This window comes from Danio rerio, chromosome 4 (assembly GCF_049306965.1).
Source record: "Danio rerio strain Tuebingen ecotype United States chromosome 4, GRCz12tu, whole genome shotgun sequence".
Lineage (NCBI taxonomy): Eukaryota > Metazoa > Chordata > Actinopteri > Cypriniformes > Danionidae > Danio > Danio rerio.
The window spans coordinates 7870145-7894744 of record NC_133179.1 but is presented as its reverse complement, the minus strand read 5'-3'; the positions used below and the strand labels follow the sequence as shown (position 1 = coordinate 7894744).

The 24600-nt window shown below is 33.9% G+C and overlaps 1 protein-coding gene across 3 annotated transcripts; it reads right to left on the bottom strand.

The window, feature by feature from the left end:
- Positions 1–5276: 5276 nt before the first annotated feature.
- On the bottom strand, positions 5277–20188 carry tnni4a (troponin I4a). 3 transcript variants are annotated; one of them, NM_001005998.3, is made up of 8 exons: positions 20039–20188; positions 14828–14859; positions 12191–12194; positions 11743–11799; positions 11239–11370; positions 8708–8797; positions 6411–6581; positions 5279–6236 (listed from the first exon to the last, which is right to left on the bottom strand). In NM_001005998.3, the coding sequence occupies exons 2-8, from the start codon at positions 14836–14838 to the stop codon at positions 6150–6152; spliced, it is 552 nt and encodes a 183-aa protein (NP_001005998.3). In that variant the 5' UTR covers positions 14839–14859; positions 20039–20188; the 3' UTR covers positions 5279–6149. The 3 variants fall into 3 exon arrangements, 2 of the variants coding, with proteins under 2 accessions (XP_068075690.1, NP_001005998.3); NR_130146.1 differs by lacking the exon at positions 12191–12194; XM_068219589.1 differs by lacking the exons at positions 12191–12194; positions 14828–14859; positions 20039–20188 and adding an exon at positions 17649–17744 and having other exon boundaries at positions 5277–6236.
- Between the last annotated feature and the right edge of the window lie 4412 nt (positions 20189–24600).

Here is a 24600-nt window from a genome sequence, read left to right as displayed (position 1 = left end):
CTGCAGTTCACATATAATAAAGGACAAGCTGGAAGCTGGAAGTGCTCCACCAATCAAAAAAAACTGGGATCTCTGAACAAATTAGATCAGAGTAGAACCACGTGACAAATCAGAGAAGAGTAATGCCGTCTGACCAATTAGAGCAGATCTGATCAATCAGAGCAAAGTAATGGCATCTGACCAATCAGAGCAAAGCAATGCCCTCTGACCAATCAGAGCAAAGTAATGCCATCTGACCAATCAGAGCAGATCTGATCAATCAGAGCAGAGTAATGGCATCTGACCAATCAGAGCAAAGCAACGCCATCCGACCAATCAGAGCAGAGTAACGCCATCTGACCAATCAGAGCAGAGTAATGCCATCTGACCAATCAGAGCAGAGTATCGCCATCTGACCAATCAGAGCAGATCTGATTAATCAGAGAAGAGTAATGTTATCTGTCCAATCAGAGCAGAATTACACTATTGCCAATCAGTGCAGAGAAGGGTCATCTGATCAATTAGAGAAAAGTAGGGTTATCTGACTAATCAGAGCTGAGTAATGCCATCAGACAAATCAGAACAGTGTAACTCTATGTGACCAATCAGAGTAGAGTAATGCCATCTGACCAATCAGAGCAGATCTGATCAATCAGAGCAGAGTAATAGCATCTGACCAATCAGAGCAAAGCAACGCCATCTGACCAATCAGAGCAGATCTGATCAATCAGGGCAGAGTAATGCCATCTGACCAATCAGAGCAGAGTAATGCCATCTTACCAATTAGAGTAGTGTAACTCTATCAGACCAATAAGAGCATAGTAATGCCAGATGACCAATCAGAGTAGAGTCATCTGAATAATCATTGGAAAAAAATGCCATCTGACCAATCCAAGCAGAGTAATGCCACCACAGACAAATCAGAATAGTGTAACTCTACGTGACTTATCAGAGTAGAGCAACTTCATGTGGCCAATCAGAGCAGACCTGATCAGTAAGAGCAAAGTAGAGTCTTCTGACTAGTTAGAGCAGATTAGGGTCATCTGACCAATCAGTGCAGAGTAACGTCATCTGACCAATGAGAGCAGAGTAACGTCATCTGACCAATCAGAGTAGTGTAACTCTATGTGGCCAATAAAAGAAAAGTAATGCCATCTGACCAATCAGAGTACTGTAACTTCATCCGACCAATAAAAGAAGAGTAATGCCATCTGACCAATCAGAGTACTGTAACTTCATCCGACCAATAAAAGAAGAGTAATGTCATCTGACCAATCAGAGCAGTGTAACGCTATCTGACCAATCTGCTATCTGACTGAGTTAGGGTTTATTGAGTCTTGAACTAACCACTTCAGATGCTGTGAGAAATGAGCTGTCAGTGCAGTGTATTTGATAAGAAAATTAATCTGTTTTGTAATGAGCTTGGATGTAAATATTGTAAGAAATCTCCCAAAAGAAAGAAACAGCACATACTACAGGCATGTAGTGTCTGTTATCAGCCGGATGAAAATGAATGACAGAACAATGTGATAACTCTGCTTGATCTCTGAACGTCTTTCACACTGATCCTTAACCTCGCTGGCATTGAAAACAGTGCATCGGGATACAGTGAACCTTTGGAAGTGCTTTTTAAGGGAGGAAGAACAATATGTGTCTAACGTTGCCAAAGAGACGGCATCTGTATTCAATCTAAAGTGAATCCATCTGCTAATCATAAAAAAGAGAAACCTGCATTAATAGGATAGTAAAAAATGATACTGCATACTTTAAGATCATGCACAAAGGTTACTTTGATCCACTAGGAGGAAAAATACAGGGTATTTTTATTTGTATTCGTTCATTCATTTATTTTTTATCCAGCTATCTATCTATCTGATTAATTGTTTATATTTAATATACATGTAAAAATGGCATTGAGAAAATAAATATGTTAAAACAACAATAAAAATAAAATAAAATAATCAGTTATCAGACATGTTTGTATACAATTTTATCTTCAGATGTGTTGGGAAACCAACATTTGATGGAATAATCCAGATTTTCACAACAAATAAAACCATTTGATATTTTTTAATCATTTTCTGCAAAACAAACAAACAAACAAACAAACAAACAAACAAACAAACAAACAACTGACCAAACAAACAAACAAACAAACAAACAACTGAACAAACAAACGAACAAACCAACAAACAAACGAAGGAAAGAACAACAAAACAAAGGAACGAACGAATGAACGAGCGAATTAATGTGAACGAGTGCGAATGAACAAACGAACAAACAAAAACAAACAAACAAACGGGCAAACAATCAAACAAAGAAACAAAAAAACACAAATGAGCAAACAAACGAGCAAACAAGTGAGCAAAGGAATGAACAAACAATCAAACGAACGAACAAACAAACAAACAAACAAACAAACATAGAAACAAAGAAATGAGCAAACAAACAAGCAAACAAACGAGCAGACAAATAATCAAACAAAAAAAAAGAACAAAAAAACACGAACAAAAAAAACGAACTAACAATCAAACAAAGAAACGAACAAACGAACAAACAAACAAACAAACAAATAAACAAACAAACAAGCAAGCAAGCAAACAAACAAACAAACGAACAAACAAACAAACTCAACATTTTTATTTGAACTATGGAGAAAATGTCATCAGACCTTTATATTACAACAAATAAAAATTTACACAAACCCATGCCTACATTGAATAAATCAAGAGAAACTTTGACTTAAAGAAAGACTTTTGAAATGATCTCTTAATTTAAAAAAATTGCTAGTTAGTATATTATACTACTAGCTAGCTAGTTATTGCAAAAATTGCTATTAGTATACGTATAAGGAAATCCCTTTTCTCCAGTGTTTTAATACTACTAATAAGAGTAGCAATAAAATGAATAATAATAATAATAATAATAATAATAATATTAACAACAATAACAATAAATATAGTAGGAACACAAGTAATTATACTGTTCAGTTGTTGCCAGCACAATTTCCAGTTGCCAGAACACAGTACATTTCTTCGTTCTCTTCACTTCATAATGTATAACTTTATTATATATATATATTTTTAGCACGAAACTTTCTAGATGGTCCATAGTGAATCTCAAAATGTCTTCATTTCAATTATACCTAATGTTTATTTGTAGCTCACTTTGGTCAAGAACTGTTACCAGTAAAATTAGGTAGGTGTAAATCCCCATAAGTGCTGGCTAGCAGGTTAAGTATTACCTTTTTCATATTTACTTAATATTTCTATATCCAGCACACCCACACAAGTATTACACTCAATTAGTAGCCAACTAACTCCTACATATACAGTAAAAATTAAAGCATATCAAACCCCCCCAGGATCCCCATGTATTGATTCGCTGGTCGAGTTAAGCTGAAAATGATTTTGCTCTGCTGATTTAAACAGTCTTTTGTGACCTAAAGCTTTTTCTGAAAATGCTGACTCGGGTCTTGATGACTGATGGCATTTGTGTGCTGGTTTGCCATCTGCCTGGTAATAGAGGATGCAGTGCCACCCAAACTCCTTCCCTTCACCTCCCTGTACTTCCTTTTATAAACAGCACCACATCTATTCGGGGACAAAAATGTCATATATCAGCTGAAAATTAGGACAACTTATGATTTTTTGATATTCTTGGGATACTGTTTCTGATTTATTGGGGATTTAATGGGCTTTGTCGCCCCCTGGTGTGCTTAAAATGTAAGTTTAGTCAATGCGGCGTAATTGTAAAGCGCCATCTGTAGGTCAACACTTAAACTGCATCTAACTCAACATTCAACAGGCTGCATTGCAGCATGTTTTTAATCAATTGTTTAATCTTTTAATGAACCACTCCAGCTTCTAAATTCACCCAATATGCTTTTATTAAAAAGAAAAATTATCTATTTTCTGTTTGTAAACCACAAATAATGGCAAACGGTTAATAAATTAAGCATGCTCTCACCCGAGGGTACACAATAGCCTTATTGGTTTCAATCAAGGCTGAATGTGAAGCAAATATTTAGACTGTTGATTTGATATGATGTGAATATGATGTTGTTTTATTAACTAATCTCTCTCCACGGACAGCGACGCGCACACATTTTAATCACAGCAAATCACAATTCAATATCGCGTGCGAGCCACAGCTGCCTGACAAAATAAATGAATAATTTAGCATAAAATAACGTTCAGGGGTGATTAAAATTCAAAACAACAGTAAGAGTTTGGTACCAAGATGCCCTTCTTTGTCATTTGAAAATATATTTAGATTGTATTCAGCTATACATAAAGTTTTAATGTTAAATAATATTTATTTTTCTGTAATACATTTGTAAATTAAACATTATTTTAATATTTAACTTTTTTTTTCGTATAATGAGTTTTTTGGGTGGCACAGTCGCTTGCAGCAAGGTCACTGGTTTAAGTCTTGGCTGGGTCAGTTGGCATTTCTGAGTTTGCATGTTCTCTTCGGGTGCTTCGGTTTCCCCCACAGTCCAAAGATTGTAAACAAATTTGGCTGTAGTGTATGAGTGTATGTGTGAATGTGAGTGCATGGGTGTTTCCCAGTACTGGGTTGCAGCTGGAAGGACATCTGCTGCGTAAAACATATGCTGGATAAGTTGTCGGTTCATTCCTCTGTGGCGACCTCTGATAAATAAGGGAGTAAGCTAAAAAATTGAATGAATGAATAAACAATTTAGATCTTATTTTACTCATCTATTTACTTTTTTTTATAACTTACTTATCTTAATATCTTCTCTCTCTCTCTCTCTCTCTCTCTCTCTATATATATATATATATATATATATATATATATATATGTATGTATATATAAAATCACATAAGTGTAAATTTCTTAAATAAATTATTTTAGTTTCAAAGTTTTAGTGTTTTCCACCTTTTAAAGCATCCATTATTGTTTAGTTATTTTTTATTTTAGAGTTTATAGTTTACTTATAGTTTAATTATAATCTAAGCCGAATGGAAATTAAATAAATATTCCCTTGTCTATTTTAGCTGAAATAAAAGAAGTTAAAGTTCTTATATTTATTCATATTTTTCTATTAACATTTAACGTGATATTTATTTAATATTTTATTTCAAATGAAAAAAAAGCATTTTATATTTATGTATAAGTTAAAAAGTACAACAGTAAAAGCTGTAGTAAACACTTTACCATAGTAAAGTAGACACCTTACCTAATTTCGCATAACTCTAATTCTATATGAATCATTTATATAAACCACTTTTGTGAATTAAATTAGAAGCAAACACCAAAACAAAACTGTGTATTGATATAAGCAGCAAATCATAATTTAATATTGTGTTCAAGCCAAACAGGCAAATCAAATCAAAACAAATGCACAAATAAAAGGACAGTTTACCCAAAAAATCTCAATTCTGTCATCATGTACACACATTTACTCATTTCAAACCTTTACAAGTTTTTTTTTTCATCTGTTGAACATAAAAGAAAATATTTTGAAGAATGTAAAACCAGTAACCATTGACTCTTATAATAGGAAAAACAAATATGGAAGTCAATGGCTACAGGTTTTCAACATTCTTCAAATTATCTTTTTTTTTGTGTTTAACAGATGGAAAAAAAAACTCATTACGGTTTGGAACAAGAAAAAACGTAAAGAGTGAGTTGTGCTGCACACAAAAGAAGATATTTTGAAGAAAGCTAAAAAACCTGTAACCATTGACTCCCATAGTAGGAAAAACATATATAAGTCATGGGCTACAGGTTTCCAACATTCTTCCAAATATCTTCCTTTGTGCTTAACAGACAAAAGAAAGGTTTAAAATAAGGAAAGAGTGAGTAAAACGATGACAAATTTGTCATTTTTGGATAATGTTTATGAAAATTCAACTGTTTTAAAAACACCAGCACATCTGTTCGCGGACAAAAATGTCATATATCAGATAAAAATTAGAACAGTTGATGATTTTTTTGATTTTCTTGGGATGTAACCATAACCATTAACCGGTAACCATTGACTGCCATAGTAGGAAAATCAAATATAAAAGTCAATGGTTACAGGTTTCCAACATTCTTCCAAATTTTGGGTGAACTATCCCTTTAACAACAACAGACTGTGACTTCAGTTCAAAACAAACGACACGAGTCTTGCATCTCGTTTTTTGTTTTCACCCTGTTTACTGTCCGGCATCGAAAAGCTTCTTCCTGCCCTCCATGCCAGACATCGCCTCCACGTTCTTCCTCCAGTCTGTGACCTCTTCTTTCTGACAGAGAGAAAACACAGAGATGAGAGTCAAACCCACTAGATTGAGCTTTAAATGCAGACATTTCATCACCGCCGGGCTTTCAGAAGAAATCAGAGCACTTTTACAAGCGGAGCTGAAAAGCAGAGGCTGGAGAGCAGCAGGTTTGTTGTAGTGCTGGAGCTGCAGTGTTACCTTTTCCTCCTCTTTTTTCACTGTTTTGAGGTTGGCTTTGAAGTCTGCTTTGGAGACTCTGGAGTCTGTTAACGCTCCCAGCATGGCCTCTGCTGACTTCTTCACCCGTCGCAGATTCGGACGCTTCATTTTGCCCTTCAGCTCATAGATCTTCTGGGTTAATGACAGGATCTGATGACCAAAAAAATACATGGGGTTTTAATAGGGTTTCTCAACCATGTTCCTGGAGGACCACCAACACTGCATGTTTTGGGTGTTTCCTTTGTCTGTCATACCCATTACAGATCTCTGCATTAAGTCTCTGCTAATGTGCTGCTGCTCTAAATCAGGTGTGTTTGGTTTAGGAGACATGGAAAATGAGCTGGTGGTCCCCAGGAACATGGCTGAGAAACTGTTTTAATACATATTTGAAGTTAGTACACTCTAAGACAGTGTTTCTCAACCACGTTCCTGGAGGCCCACTAACACTGCATGTTTTGGATGTCTCTTTTGTTAAACTAATTACAGGCCTTTCAGTCTTTGCTAATGAGCTGATGATCTGTATCAGGTGTGTTTAGGAGACATTGAAAATGTGCAGAGCTTGTGGTCCTCCAGAAACGTGGTTGAGAAACACTGCTCTAAGAAATGATGGGTTATTTGGTCATAAATTGTTTAAAATTAATGTTAAAATGGGTCATATTCATTTAATAAAAAAAAAAAAAAACATACCCAGCAATTAGTTTAGCCCGTATTACAGCCAGAATTGGGTTGAAATAATATAATTTTTTAGGGCAGGGGTGTCCAAACACGGTCCTGGAGGACCTGTGTAGAGATCCCTTATCAAACACACTTGAACTGGCTAATCAAGCTCTTGCTAGATATACTAGAAACTTCCTGGCAGGTGTATTGATGCAAGTTGGAGCTAAACTCAGCAGAATACCAGCCCCCCAGGACAGAGCTTAGACACCACTGTTTTAGGCAACAAAATAACATGACATTTTATTCGATATTAGATGTCTGTTCATTCATTCATTCATTCATTCATTCATTCATTCATTCATTCATTCATTCATTCATTCATTCATTCATTCATCCATCCATCCATCCATCCATCCATCCATACTTACATATATACAATCATTCATTCATTCATTCATTCATTCATTCATTCATTCATTCATTCATTCATAAATTAAAAGTAGTTTAGTAAAGATAGACTATAAAATGATACAAAAAGTCTCAAAGTTATATTAATAGTAACTGATTACGTTATTTTAATAATAAAAGATAATCAGGTTTTAACATTTTTTTGTTATATACATTTTAACTTAACGTTTTTAGTCAGTTTGACTTTAAGTAGAGGTGACTAGAAAAGGTAAATTGATTTAACTAAGTTTAGACAGCAAAATGATTTTTATACAGTGTATATTTAGCTGATCTAAAGTGAATTTTTTTCACATAAACACAGTTGGCATTTCTTTGTGTAGAGCATGTTCTGTGTTCATGTGGGTTTCCTCCGGGTGCTCTGGTTTCCCCCACAGTCCAAATATATTTGCTATAGGTGAATTGAATAAGCTAAATTGGCCATAGTGTATGTGTGTGAATGCTTCCCAGTGTATGGATGTTTCCCAGTACTTGGGTTGCGGCTGGAAGGGCATCCGCTGCATAAAACTGTCGATAAGTTGATAAGTTGCTAAAACTGTCGAAAAGTTGGCAGTTCATTCCGCTGTGGCGACCCCCTATTAATAAAAGGAACTAAGCCGAAGAACACATGAATGAATGAATAAAAGCAAACGCATAAATAAATGCTTAAGTAATTATAAAACACTTTAATATTTATTAAAAAAAAAAATTAATAATCATACAGATCCCAAATTATATGCACTTTAGTAATATTATTAGTACTATGGTACTATTTTTATTTAGTACTTTTTGTTAATAGTTTTGAATTTTTATATTTTTGTTAACATCTTGTGTCATTTTTATTAGTTTCACATATTTTTTTATTTTAATTTGATTGTTTTAATTAATTCATTACAAATTTTAATTAAAAATGACAAATATTTTCTTGGCTTATATTTAAATATCTCCTTAAACGTTTCCTTAAATGCAAATTTATAATAATTAGTGTAAAAAGAGACATATTTCCATAAATATTTCCTTTCCTTAAAGTTTTAATAATTTACGATTTTGTTTTCTTAATTAATTCATTAATTCATTGATTCATTATTATTTTAGCTTTTGTCAATTCACCTTTTAATTTCAACAGTATGAAAATAGCACATATTTCGTTGCCCACATATGCTCCGTACACATACCTCAGCATCATTTCTGGTGACTTTAATATTAAGGTCATATCGCGCTTCATCCACAACATCAATCTTGTGGTGCAAATCTTTACAAAGCTCCTGCAAAGACAAACAATAATCCATAAAGGCAAACACCACGAACATCTGTGCTGCTGACATACAGAGAGAGAGAAGCTGTGGGTGCCAGGAAAGCTCTGGACGTAAATATTACAATAACATCTAGTCATTCAGCGGATGCTTTCGTTCAAAGCAGCTTACTTTAATTGAGGAGACCTTCAGTGATTCAACAAGAAGAGGCAATACACACTACAAATGCTAATTAACTGTTAGTGCTCAGAGTAGTAGGGAGGGGGAGGATTTTGTTATAGAGAGAAGAGTGGTTCTACAGGTGGTTTGTCAACCCCACTCACCTGTGTGAAGCACATTTCACAGTTAAAAAAATGGAGATCATACCTGTCAACCATCCTGATTCTCCCATATTCTATTATACATAAAGTGGACACTTTGGGATTTGGGTGTTTGTTTAAACACATACACTTATATGTAAATATGTAATATGCAAAAATATGTAAACAAGTCTGTCTTGGCATGTTTTATTTTAAACACAACTCATTTCATCTTAATAAACAGTTTTGAACGCAATCAAATGCTCTTATTATAGATCTGCACATTCTGAAAGTAACACCTCTAACATCAAACTAAAACGTGGATCGAAATGAGAGATTCATTTGCTTCTCTTCACTAAATATTTACAGTAACTTTAATCAATATCTAAATACAGTGAACAATATTTTATAACTTGATTTAATTGATTCTAAAAGGCTAAACCTTTTGTATTATTGTCAGTATTTTCTACTGTACGCTAATTCTTTTTCAACCCCCATATTTGTAACAGTTACAACTTTGCTTATTTACATGTACAATAAATACAGATCTGACTGAACAGATTAGGAAGTTTGGGGTCATTTTGGGGTATTTGGTGGGGATGTGGTGTGGCGAGGTTGGGGCATCCCATATTTTTTACATCCTAATGTTGACAGGTATGATATACACTCACCGGTTTCTTTATTAGGTACACCTTACTAATACCGGGTTGGACCCCTTTTTGCCTTCAGAACTGCCTTTATCCTTCCTGGCACAGATTCAACAAGTTACTGGAAATATTCCTTAGAGATATTTGTGCATATTGACAAGATATCATGTACATTGCACAATCATAATGCGAATCTCCTGTTCCAACACATCTCAAAGGTGCTCTATTGGATTGAGTTCTGGTGACTGTGGAGGCCATTTGAGTACAGTAAACTCATTGTCAGGCTTAAGAAACCAGTCTGAGATGATTTACGCTTTATGAAAAGGTGTGTTATCCTGCTGGAAGTGGCCTTACTGGATATTTTCTCTTTTTTTGGATCGTTCTCTTTAAACCCTAGAGATGGTTGTGCATGAAAATCCCAGTAAATCAGCAGTTTCTGAAATAGTCAAATCAGCCCGTCTGACACCAACAACCATGCCATGTTCAAAGTCACCTAAATCAGCTTTCTTCCTCATTCTGATGCTCGGTTTGAACTGCAGCAGATTGTCTTGACCATGTCTACATGCCTCAATGCATTGAGTTGCAGCCATGTGATTGGCTAATTAAAAATTTGCATTAACGAGCAGTCGGACAGGTGTACCTAATAAAGTGACCGGTGAGTGTAGATATGGAGTGATTGTAAGAAAGTGTTCGGTGAAAATGCGCAAAACTGCTGCAAGTGTCAGTTAAAGTGTCAGCAAGCAGAATGTGTTTGTTCTACAGTTGGTTTGTCAACCCCACTCACCTGTGTGAAACACACTTCATAAAAGCATTATATTTTTATTATAGATATGGAGTGATTGTAAGAAAGCATCTGATGAAAATGCGCAAAACTGCTGCAAGTGTCAGTTAAAGTGTCAGCAAGCAGAATGTGTTTGTTCTACAGTTGGTTTGTCAACCGCACTCACCTGTGTGAAACACACTTCATAAAAGCATTATATTTTTATTATAGATATGGAGTGATTGTAAGAAAGCATCTGATGAAAATGTGCAAAACTGGTGCAGGTGTTGGTTATAGTGTCAGACAGATGAAAGAGTGTGTTTTCTAAAGGTGGTTTGTCAACCCCACTCACCTGTGTTTAGCACACTTTTTAAATGCAGTGTTTTTTATATATATTTTTTATTAAAGATATGGAGGCATTGTAAGAAATCGTCTGATGAAAATGTGCAAAACTGGTGCAGGTGTTGGTTATAGTGTCAGACAGATGAAAGAGTGTGTTTTCTAAAGGTGGTTTGTCAACCCCACTCACCTGTGTGAAGCACACTTTATAAATGCAGTGTTTTATATATATATTTTATTAGAGATATGGAGTGATTGAAAGAAATTGTTTGGTGAAAATGTGCAAAACTGGTTCAAGTATTAGTTAAAGTTTCAGCAAGATGAATGTGTGTGTTCTACAGGTGGTTGGCCACTGTGTGAGGCACATTCAGATTAGCATAATGTTAATAAATATGTAAAGCTGTTGACCTGCAGCTCTTGAACAGACAGACCGGAGAGGTTCAGTGGTGGTGCTCGCTCCCGCAGGGTGTTTTCTCTCTCTAAATCCTTCAGCTCTTTCTCTTTCACCAGCAGGCCTTCCGCCTTTTTCAGCAGTTTACTCTGAGGTGGTCAAGAGAAAAGGTGTTAGTATTCACTAATGCAAACCAGATGAAATCGAAAGCATTATGTGACGAATCATTGGTGCTCTCTATTTTTCTGCTTTCCACAAAATAAAAGGTTTGTTTTTAGTGAAGCACTGTTCAGTATCACTTCTCAATTCTCACTGTTAACTAATAACAAAAATATCTAAATACTTTAGCTGATCTTTGCGCATTAGCCCAAATGTTAGTAGTAGATACAGCGTTTATACACTGTTAATGATTCGTACAGTTCAGTGGCATTGTTTACATTCTGTGGTTCCAATATGGCCGACTGATTATGTGTCATGAAAACACAACATATGTGAAAAGTTTGGTGTTGTCTGTGACCCACCTTTAGCAGTAGTCTGCGTGTTGCTGAGTACTTTGACACTGATTTGTTCTTCTTTTTCTGCAGGAACAGCACAAGTTAATCTGAGCTCATTATAGTCTGTGGTCCAGTTAAGACAGTCCTGTGAGCGGCTCTAATCTGCACACGCATTAACTGTCTGACCCAATTACTGTCTGAATATCCAAAATTGAGGGCTCAGTGGAACGGTGTAGTTTTAAGCAGACCGGAGCAAACTTACGGTGCAGATTAGTTTTGAACATGCTGCTCGGTGTCCTTATAAAATTACTAAGGGACTAAAAACCATTTAGAGCATTAAAAGGGTCACTGAGTGCATTATTCACTGGACTCAAATATATATTATAGGACACACCATGCATTGATACTTTAAATTTTTACATATTGAAGGATAGTAAGGCGTATTTCACGACCAACATGCAAGGAATTTACTTACCGGTCTGTGAAAAAACAAAACAACAACAACAAAAACTGTATTAAAGAACAACTGCAGTTGTAAATGTTTAAGAAAATATGAATATGTCTTGCTTTTGACAAAAGTGAGACTAGATGTTATGTGCATATCTTTGTGGTTTATTAATGCAGTATTGAATTGTAATGGTTTCTAACTAATTATTCCTGATACTTTGATGTTAAGTTTGACATTACTTTTCATGCTTTGGATTTACACAAGCAAAAAAATAATATGGCCTTGTATTGCATTGTACATTTGTTACACTGATGAACAGTAGTTTCTATGATAAAACCAATAAATTCATACACTGTAAAACTCAAAAAGTTAAGATAACTCGAACTGTTTAAGGAAATGGATTGCAACAAACCATTTAAGTTCAAAAACTAATCATAATGAGTACAGTGCACTTAATCCATTTGAGTAAAAGAAGTGATTTGGGAACAGTAAAACCCAATAAATGAAGAGAACTCAAACCAACTGAGTACTGTAAAACCCAATAAGTTAAGTCCACTCAAACCATTTGAGGAAACTGATTGCTACAAACCACTTGAATTAAAAACTAATCTACAGTATACGAGTACTGTGAAATTATTTTATTTAAGATAAAGTCATGAGGTATTTAATTAATTTGTTACCTTACACCGTAAAAAGTGACTTAAAAGTGAGTAAACCGATTACCTTAAAAGCAACAAGTTGACTTTACAAAGTATACCCATTGTATTTTTATAATTATGCAAATAGTACTTTCTTTTTTAAAAATAAAAGTTAACTAATCACTTTTTTTCCCAATACACCTTTATTATATTTGTTTTTTCCCCCCAACTTTTCAGTTTCTGTCAAAATAACATACAGTAAAAGAAATCTGCTCTTCCAGACTCCAGTGTGTCTTCTAAATTCAATACAGGCTATAATTGTTGATTTTATAGACATAATGAAGCACCAAATTTGTGATATTGTGATAATTACAGAAATTATTTGAAAACAGACATGCTAAAATAGTCTGACACTGTAAAAAGGGGTTTGTTGACTTAAAAAAGGAGGTACAATTAGCATATTTCTAAAAAAATATATCAACTTAAAAGTTACAATAGGTTTACTAACATTATTTTTGTAAAGTCAACTTGTTGCTTTTTTTGTTAACTTTCAGTCAATTTTGAATTAACTACACTCATTTTATTTGATAAAGTTGACTGATGGGATTTGCAGTGTAATAATTAAATGTATTCCTTTGTTTAACTTAAAACAAACAAACAAAAAGTCTTGTCAAAAGATAATTGTAAATATAAGTTTGTGAAAAGTATGTGTACATATTAAAATAATAAAATAAAAATAAATACAAAACCTATATATATATATATCGACTTTTATATATAATAAAAATAATTACAAAACCAAAAGATTTGCATATTTATATTTAGATACAATTTGTTTTAATTATTACTATTAATTTTATAAATATAAATAAACATTTCTTAAGTATAATAATTCATGTATATAATGGATGTATGTGTACACTGTAAAACTCAATAAGTTAAGCAATTTCAAACTGTTTGCAGAAACCGATTGTGGCAAACTATTAACGTTTTGAAACCAAATGGATTGAGTACTTTAAACTTATATATACGGAGTCATATATAGGTATATTAATTGTGTTTATATCGATAAAACATTTAGAGCATTAAAAACGTATATATAAAGTTAAATATAGAGTTCAGTTAACAGAACGAATTGAGTTCAAACAACTATATAGCTACTCAAATGGTCTGGTATTGCATCTAGCATTAGAGTTAACGCACAAAATTGAATTAATTGATTAATAACTCATTCAGCTTGAGTTCTGCTTACAGGTTATGAGTTACCATAACTCTTTTTAATTAAGTCAAAAATGTTACATTTCAAAAAATTATAACGTATTTCATTTAGTGGTTTTCACTGTTAGGTTTTACTGTGTACATTCAGCTTTATCAAATGAAATGAGTGTAGTTAACTCAAAATCAACTAAAAGTTAATTCTACTCATTTGAAATAGTTCATTAAATACCTCATCAAGTTCACAGTACTGATATATATTCAATTTTCCTTAACTCAAATAGTGTGTTGCAATCGGTTTCCTCAAACGGTTCGAGTTTCCTTCTCTTATTGGGTTTTTACAGTACTCAGTTGGTTTGAGTTCTCTTCATTTGTTGGCTCTTACTTTGCTCAAATTGCTTCATTTACTCAAATGGATTAAGTTTACAGCAATAGTTAGGATTAGTTTTTGAACTTAAATGGTTTGTTGCAATCAGTTTCTTTAAATGGTTTGAGGTTTTTCAGTGCATATAATATAAAAATATTTGTATTCATATTGCTTTTGTATATTTTATGTAGTTTATGTACAGTATATGTGCATTTATACTTATAAATACATTGTACACAAGTAAACACAAAATTTTTATCTTGCATGGACGAAATTAATAGTTTGATAGCACTAATTTATACATTTTGAGTTATTTATGTTCTTATGTACATTATATATTGAGAACATACAAAATTCCCATCATTTTAACTTGGTGTAAATAAGCCGTTTTGAATGAGCACATGACATTGACAGGGTCAACAGCCTAATAAAGATAACACTTACCCCTCAGACATGGCTGAAATACACTATGTGACCTGAAAGAGAGCCAAAATAATTGTGGTCAGCGTTCAGCACTTCACCATTCATATCTGCACGTGTCTGTCAAGCATCACCAGTCGAATGCCAAACAACTGTCATGGATTAAGAGCGTCGCCAGAGTCCAGGACTCCATGCTAAAAAAGAGCGTTTCAATGCATTAAACAAAACCTGCTGTCCTTCCACATCAAAAGCTACAGATCCACTAATGCAGTCTCGGCATGCAGACGTACACACTGTTGCATTCTAGGATACCGGATAGCACTATGACTGTTTTTAAAGTCCCCCTAAATTCAAAACTTTAAATATGTATTACTATGTTAGTACACTAGTATTAGTATGCTCCAAATGCAGCGTTTCTAATTTCTGCCACTAAGAATCAACCATATCTTAGGACTTGATGATTTAAACTATTCATTCACTAAGCACTTCAGCTTCTTGTCATCGTTTCTGCAAGCATTCATAATGTGGGTTCCCCATAAACCAGCATTAAACACTGCATATTGTGCACTTAATTATGTACTGAACACCAGGGTGGAAGTTATACATTGACAAACAGGAGGTGTCAGCATTTTCGTTTGTGTAATACATGCTTCAGTGATTGAAATATATGTATTTATTGAAATTGTGTCTTATTTATTATTAAAACATTCACATTTTCAGTGTTTTGACCTACAGTATCCTCTGATTTTGAACATTAGCAGGACCACGGCCAAATCCAAGCTGATGAAGAGTGTGTGCCATCTACTACCAATACTCAAAAGTGCCGTTTCCCCTCAGATGACACTGTTCACTTTCATACATTCATTTTCCTTTGGCTTTGTCTCTGATTTATCAGAGTTTGCCACAATGGATTGAACCGCCAACAATTCCAGCATATGTTTTACACAGCGGATGCCCTTCCAGCTGCAACCAAGTACTGGGAAACACCCATACACTCTCACATTTAGGTCAAACTATGCATCTTATTCGACTTTACTTTCAAGTTATGCTGACACAGACACCTAATTTACAAGAAAAGTGAACACTTGTGATGTCTCTGTGCTCTTGATCAGCATAGATCTAGTATAGATTCTTGCATAGACTGATTGCCATGATTATGCATTAACAATGGTATAAACCATTGTGGGGGTGGTCAAATGTGTATATATATATATATATATATATATATATATATATATATATATATATATATATATATATATATAAATACATTTTTTTAAGATACACATCTGAGCAAACTATATGACTGGAAGATCAAGCTTTAATTATGGTGGTCAGACCTCCGAAAACTCTGTAATTCCCACCCTGCGAAGTAGTATCGTAGACATTTGCATTACACTGAATACTGTATTTTAAAGTGGAGAAATTGTTTGAGAGAATTACCAATGCTATTATAGACTGTCGCAACATGGTGGCTCAGTGGTTAGCACTGTCGCCTCATAGCAAGAAGGTCACTGGTTCGAGTCCCAGCTGGGCCAGTTAGCATTTCTGTGTGGAGTTTGCATGTTCTCCCCTTGTGGTGTGGATTTTCTCCGGGTGCTCTGGTTTCCCCCACAGTCCAGAGACATTCATGTAAATTGGATAAACAAAATTGGCTGTAGTGTGTGAGCATATGAGTGTGTATGGGTGTTTCCCAGTGATAGGTTGCACCTGTAAGGGCATCCGCTGTGTAAAACATATGCTGGATAAGCTGGCGGTTCATTCCGCTGTGGTGACCCCTGATAAATAAGGGACTAAGCTGAAGGAAAATGAATGAATGAATTAAAGTCTGTGGCTGTGGTCAAATGTGCTCAACAACTCTGATTGGCAGAGCAGTGATATAAACAAAAACGCTATTGGATCATTTAAAAAAAAAAAGAAGGGGGGTGGAGCTACTCAATATTGTCCATCTTTCAGTTTAGATGACATCATACATTGAAAAAAGCTGCGCATTTAAAGGCTCTTCAGGGGAACTTTAATACCGGTCCTCAGAAGATCCGTGACCTTTAGTCCAGCAATATATCTGTGCACATCAGCAATTTCCTCAGGATCTTCAAAGATACATTCATTACAGCTTGAGGTTCACAAAGATCGGGGTCCTGACTTTTCGGTCCCCGAGGAGAAAACAAAAACCTTGACTGTCTCGCATTGACGGCGGCCACTCTGAACAAGGGTTAATGGGGTTCTTTTGGGAAAATAATGTTAAGGGATTAAATCTGAAGACAAAAAGCAGAATAGGGTTGTGAATTCAATGCTGTTATGAGAGATGCTAATGACACAGTGCCTGAAATACTGTCATGGTGAGAGGACAGCATCAATTATTTTAAAAATGATGATTATTATGCATTTTCTGCGAGTATAGACAATATATTTGTGTTGTGTTAATATTCACTATTTTATTTAATATTTAGGATATTTTAGCATATGTCCACTTTATTATTTGCTGAGCACTGTAGTTATGAAGAATACACGTTGCATGTTCTCACGTGCGGGTTTCCTCCTTGTGTTCTGGTTTCCCCCACAGTCCAAAGTCAAGTGCTGTGTAGGTGAATTGAATAAACTAAACTGGCCGTAGTGTACGAGTGTGTGTGTGAGTGTGAATGAGTGTGTATGGGTGTTTCCAAGTACCGGGTTGCAGTTAGAAGGACACCCGCTGCGTAAAACATGCTGGAATAGTTGGCGGTTCATTCCACTGTGGCGACCCTTGAAAACTAAAGGACTAAGCTGAAGGAAAATGAAGGAATGAAAGTGAACAGTGTCATCTGAGGGGAAACGGCACTTTGAGTATTGGTAGTAAATGGCGCACTCTCTTCATCAGCTTGTTGTATTTGGCCGTGGTCCTGCTAATGTTAACGTCCTTCATAGATCTGGCATGACTTTGGGCGAGAGGCAGTCGAGTCATTGACCTTCATGGCTGACACTTTTAAGGGCTCTTGTGTGATAGTAAATGAGCCTGAACTGTAGTCAAGCGCTTCCAAGAAAATCAAAAGTGAGAATTTCATTTACAACTGCATTTTTTTTGCAGGTCACCGTGACTCCTCTCATCCTCCTCGTTTCTCCTCTAAAAATGTATTCTATAAGTCAGTCAATCGCATGACTGTAACTTGTCTTTTTCTGCTTAAGACATCTGAAATAATTAGATTTTTTTAAAATGCTATTTTTTTGAGTATATAAAGTTAAAGCCACAGTTTTTTTATTTTATTTGTTTTATTTTTTTCAAATATTTCCTAAATTATTTTTAACAGAGCAAGGAATTTTTTTAAGTATTTCTTTCTTAATTAATTAATTCCTTAGGGTATTAATATAGACCTTTAAGGTACAAATTTGTACCTTTTGAACAGGCAACACGGCTGTGACATCTTGCGAACCTTTATTTTTAAGAGTGTAGGGATAGTTCACCCAAATAGTTAAATTCACTCAGTATTACTTTACTCTCTTAAGTGGCTCTAAAGCTTAATGAGCTATTTTTTCCTGTTAAACACAAAAATACACTTAAAAAATTGCAAATAATTGATATGCGTTAAATTTAAACAAACAAAATAGAGTATTGTTCAACTTGATTTGTTTGTTTAAATTCAGCCCAAATAAATAGTTTACAACCGCTTAACATAAAAAATAAAAATGTAAATCCAAGGAATCATCTTTGCATCTTTTTTTTCAGTGTTTTTCAAGTTTTTAGCATGTTTCAAAATATCTTCTTTTGTGTTCAACAGTAAGAAAGAAGCTCTGACAGGTTTGTGACAAGGAGGAAGAGTAAATTATAACAGAATTTTCAAGAAAATTCTATTTAAATTATAAAAAAAATAAATAAATAAAAAACTTTTGACCAGTAGTGTGTGTGTGTGTGTGTGTGTGTGTGTGTGTGTGTGTGTGTATATATATATATATATATATATATATATATATATATATATATATATATATATATATATATATATATAACCTTACTCACAACAAAGTTGAATATACAGTATACATATACTCAAAAAATTACGTTTACTGCTTGCTCAAACTACTTATTAAAAATTAGTTGAAGTGACACGATTTTTAAGGTTTTGATGGGAACAAGAAAAAATGTTTGATCAATCCACTTAAATATGTACAAATTATTAAGCTAACTTAATAGATTTGTGTTGGGACAACATGAAAAAAACATTGTGTGGAACCCAACCTTTCTTATACAATGAAAAAAAACTATTCAAAGATGATTGGATTTATGGTCTGAATTTAAACAAACAAATTAAGTTGAACATTAATAAATGTAATTTGTTTGTTTAAACTCAACTCATATAGGTTGTTTGCAACAATTTTGCAGACAGCACTTTTTTCAGTGTAGTATATACACTGTAAAAAAATGCAGAACTTGACACAATTTATTCATGTTGTTCCAACACAACTCGATTAGGTTAGCAGGTCCCACTTTATATTAAGTGTCCCTAACTACTATGTACTCACATCAAAAAAATAAATACAATGTACTTACTGTGTTTATAATGTGTTTGAAAACACTTGTGGTGCTTTTGACTTGGGATAGAGGTTGGGTTATGGACAGGTTTGGTGGTATGGGTAGGTTTAAGGGTGGGTTATTGTGTAAGGGATGGTCAACAGTGTATTTACAAATGTAATTACAGAAGGTAATTACAGATGTAATTACATACATGTATTTAATCAAGCCTAAGTACACAGTAAATACAAGTATTTACACAATAAGTACATTGTAATAAACTATTGGTTCCTATGTAAGTACATATTAGTTAAGGCCACTTAATATAAAGTGGGACCTTATATTGTTGTTTCATCTCATTTTAGTACATGTAACAATGTTTGAACAAACAGCAAGCTTAATCTTCTGAGTGAATATAAAATAAAGACACCCTTGACAGTTTGACAGGACAATACACTGGAACCATCTCAAACAATATACAGTTACAACCAACACAAACTCCATCCAGAATGTCGGTCCAGTCATTGCTAAAGAGGGCCTGTCGTTGACCTCAAAATAGCCGGCACTATTAGACCGCGCATCCTAGTGTCATTAATCATGCCGGAAAACATGCAAAAATAAACAAAAACTCAAGTTTCCATTTGCCTGAATCAAAGAGAGTCTTCATTGCTCTCCAACTTAAAAGAGCTCTGAAGTGGAGCTTTGATTTCTCCGGTTAGACATGATAAAACACACTGATCCAGGGCTCTTACCTTTGAAGAGGAGTCGAGGAGCTTGAGCGCAGGAGTGATGGAGCACAGGCAGATTTTCAACCATTGATCCCAACCTCACCTCTCACATGTGAATGGACAACCAAAATAACCCGTGCATGCAGCGCCTCCCATCACACCACTGTCCTGAAACTGCACAATTCACATGCATGCATTTAGCACTGGCTTTAGCACAGATAATTATTGGACAAACAAACAAAAATGCTGTTAGTTATCAATATGAACTCATTGATTGGTTTCAGGCGATTGTCATTCTACCCAAACATAACACAGAGCCTCGGTCAGGTGCTGCAGATAGAAATGCACATAATTGCTTAATTGAGCATTTTATGGCGTGTCTCACACTGTCATTCACTGATGCTCGGAGGCCTGGATTTTAAATGAGAGTCCTAGCATTCAGTGGAGCGTGGCATTAATTACAGGCAAGTATCACCTCGAGACTGCTGGGAAGAACATGAAAATAGATCAGAGCATTTAAGTCATAAAATAGGGAGGACGGGGTGGATTTATGTCCAACTTTTGAGTTAAAAGCCTCAGATTACAAGCACAAGCCCATAATGAATTTAAAGTTTTTTTTATGGTTAAGTTTTAGGCTAATTTTGTCGAAACTGTTTGGTATTTTTAATGCAATTTTTTTTTCATAATATAAATAAATAAATAAAAGTAAATAGACTTAATAATTTTTTTAAATGTATATTTTTACATATTTAAATTTTAATCTTACGAACAAATAAACAAATACATAGTTAATATAAATATAGTTTAATAGTTTAATCTAAATAATTACATCTAAATGTTTTTTTATTTACATGTTGCCTAATGATAATATAAATTATACAAAAAACTAAAAATAAATAAATATTAAATATTCATATATAAATAGATAGCCAAATAGTTTAATCTGAATAAATCTCATTTTTTATATGTTCAGTTTGCCTACCGATAATAGAAATTATACAAATAAATAATTGAATGAATTAATTAATGAAGTAAAGAATGGAAAAAAATATGAATAAAAAATTACTTTACGTGAGTGTTATGTACATATTTCCATTTTTTTTAATGTATACATGCGTATAGTTAAACAGAAATAAATGAGTACATTAATTTGACGTAAATTAATAAAGATAAATTAATGAATAAATGAAAAAATATATAATAAAACAGTAAAAATAAAAATATACATATATATAGTTAAATAGAAATAAAAAAAATGCATTTGGCATGAATGTTTTTAAATGTTTATACTTTTCCTAACGATAATAAATACAATAATATAAAAACATTTAAAAAAATTATATTGAATAAAAAAAATTTATTAATAAAATGGACAAATAAAAAATAAATACATAAACAAATAAACAAAAATAAGTAAATAAATAAATAAACTAAATAAAACAAGCAAACAAAAAAATATAAATAAATAAATAAATGCATAGATAAATAAATAAATGAATAAATATAAAAATAAATATATAAATAATAAACAAAGTAAAACAAACAAACAAACAAATATAAATAAACCAAAATAAATAAATGAATAAACAAAAATAAACAAACAAACAAATAAACAAAATAAATAAATATTTACATTTTATCTAACATATAATTTGCATTTGTATAACTACCTCTTATTGCAAATAACTTACCTTATATTTAAATAAAAAATTGTATTCACCAAATAAAACTTATTAAGCCTGTAATTAAAACAGGCAGATCATCCACTGCAATGCTGTAAAAAATGCTGGGTTCCACACAATCAGATTTATGTTGGGACAATATGAAGGAATTAAGTTAACTTATTAGCTTTTACAAATTTAAAAAAAAAAAGCCCTCAATAATTGTGTTGTTTCAGCTAATTTTAAATGCGTAGTTTAAACACACAGCAAACATAATTTTTTTGAGTAATCCTTCAGACTACAAGTTTCACATGGATGAACACACGACCCCTATAATGGATTTCTTTTTGAACGTTTGACCACTGGTCTACGTGCTGAACCTGTCTGGCTGTTGTGTTGGTAAAGAGCGTGAACGGGGGACGCTGGAAGGGCACACACACCTTTAGAGGAATGTGGAAAATGAAAACAGCAGCTGTCGACAGAAGCAAAACCCAAACGTCCCATGACGCATCGCTCACGACCGAATACATGTGCGCCTCTGATCACTCTTATTTTTAGGAGCGCCTCTTTTTCACTCGTCGCCATCACACTCTTCACTGTCAGCACTGATAACACACTTTAATGACCTGAGCTGACAGTGAAAGATTTGCCCATCACAACTATGCAAGCTAATAAACCGTAGAGGCGTTCTGAATGTTGTGTTGATCTGATATTTAGACCAGCAGACAGATTGTATGCAATGTAAAATTAAGATGCTTTCTGTACAGTCAACTCAGTTTACTTGTATTGACCTTATTCTTCACATACAATATAAGTGGATGCAGCCATCTGAATCTTTTTGGCTTGAGACATCTGGACTCATTCACTTACATTCAATTTTAGACATTAAAAACAGCTCATTATCATGCTAATTGATGTTGCAAATTGATGTTTTCTTCTTATACTATCCTACTTTTTAGGTATAGTCATGAATATAGTACACTTATTTGTAGAGCAAGTAGTTTGATTGTTTATTAAGCCTAGTCATTTCTCCCAAAGGCCACTGAATCAGGCGTTCTAAAACAATCACAGAATTGAGTAGACTTCCACATATCTAAATAAGGTCAATAGTGCTTTTAACAATGATTATCACTCTAAAGCAGCTAAACAAAAGGTGCACATCATTCCATTACAGTCTAAATCAGTCAGAAAAAGTAAAGAGTGAATATACTGGCCTGCCATTACATAAATATAGTAAACACAAAGGAGCTTTTATATGGAAATAATAAGAAGAATTTATAAGTGAAGTAGATGATAACACATTATTTGGCATGAAATAGCAGCTTGTGATGTCCAGTAATGTAACAAGCTGTTTTGTAATGGTATGTTTTTCTAAATTATACAAATAAATGCCAAAATTACTGTATATACTTCCTAAAATGTTTTTACATACATTTTCATACATATACAACAGTTTTACTTGGATACTTTTTACAAATTTAAATGTCTGCCTAACAAACAAACCTAACACATAGGCAAATAAGCAATAAATGAAACAAATACATTTAAATCTACATCAAACAAATACATAAATGGTCATATATTGACATAAATGAATGTTATATATATATATATATATATATATATATATATATATATATATATATATATATATATATATATATATATATATATATATATACACATCACATCTTTCAATTCAATTCATCTTTATTTCTATAGCACTTTTACAATGTACATTGTCAAAGCAGCTTAACATAGTTCTAGTAAATTGTAAATGTGTCAGTCCAATTTTCAGAGTGTGATTAATGTGTGAGATTATATATATAGTTTTATGCAAAAGTTTGTGCACCCTCTCTTTTGTGTGGATTTCAAAACCTGCAGTCACTTAATGCTGACTGAATACAAGACAAAACTGATTTGAGTGACTCAGTGAACCTCAATCCTAACACAGGTGGAACCAATCATGAAAAAAGATATTTAAGATGGCTGATTGCTATTTGAGATTCTTCGTATTGTCAACCAAAAAGAAGCAACATGGAAACCTCAAAGTAACTATCTAAAGACCTAAACGCTAGAATAATGTACCAACATAAAATAGGATAAGGAAGCACAAAGCTATCCCAAAGGTTTAAAGTATCTATATCTACAACCAGTAATATAGTAGGGAAGTGAAAGGCCACAGGAACAGTTCTTATGCCGGAAAGATGCTAGACCAAAAAATATAACTGAAAGGCAAATGCGAAGAATGGTCACAGACAAACCACAGACCACCTCCAAAGTGCTCCAGGAACATCTTGCTACTGATAATCTGAAGTCCAGTGCATTCTTTACAAAGAACGGCTCAATGGAAGGTGATGCAGAAGAAGACTTTTCTGCATTCTGCCAACAAGGACAGTTGTTTGAGGTATGCAAAGGCTCATCTGGACAAGCCTGAATCATTTTGGAAAAATGTACTGGGGACAGATGCCACAACCACAGGCACTTCGCATGCCGGAAAAAGAACACAGCATTCCAGGAGCAGAACCTGCTCCCTACTGTAAATATGGTGGAGGGTCCATCGTGCTGTGTGAATGTGTGGCAAGCACAGGTACTGGAAACCTTGTCAAAGTTAAAGGTCGCATGGATTCCACCCAGTATCAGCAGATTCTGAAGGAAAATGTCCAGGAATCAGTCAAGAGGCTGAAGTTAGGCAGGGTTGGATGTTTCAGGAGGATAATGACCCAAAGCACAGTTCCAGATCTACCTGGTAATTCATCCTCAGACATGGTCCAATGTTCTAGAATGGACATTCCAGTCCCCAGACTTGAACATCATTGAAAATCTATAGATTGATTTGAAAATGGCCGTTCATGCTTGGCAGCCATCAAACCTAACTGCATTAGAGACATTTTGCAAGGAAGAATGGCCCAAAATGCAAGAATC

Excerpts from the sequence above, each read along its gene's own strand:
- tnni4a (XM_068219589.1), bottom strand. The coding sequence starts at position 17,744 with ATGACTCGACTGCCTCTCGCCCAAAGTCATGCCAGATCTATGAAGGAC. Across the intron at positions 11,800-17,648 it reads ACAACAAGCTGATGAAGAGA|AAAAAGAAGAACAAATCAGT; the intron begins GTGCGCCATTTA and ends CTGTTCCTGCAG. Across the intron at positions 6,582-8,707 it reads TCACCAGAAATGATGCTGAG|ATCCTGTCATTAACCCAGAA; the intron begins GTATGTGTACGG and ends TTTGGTCATCAG.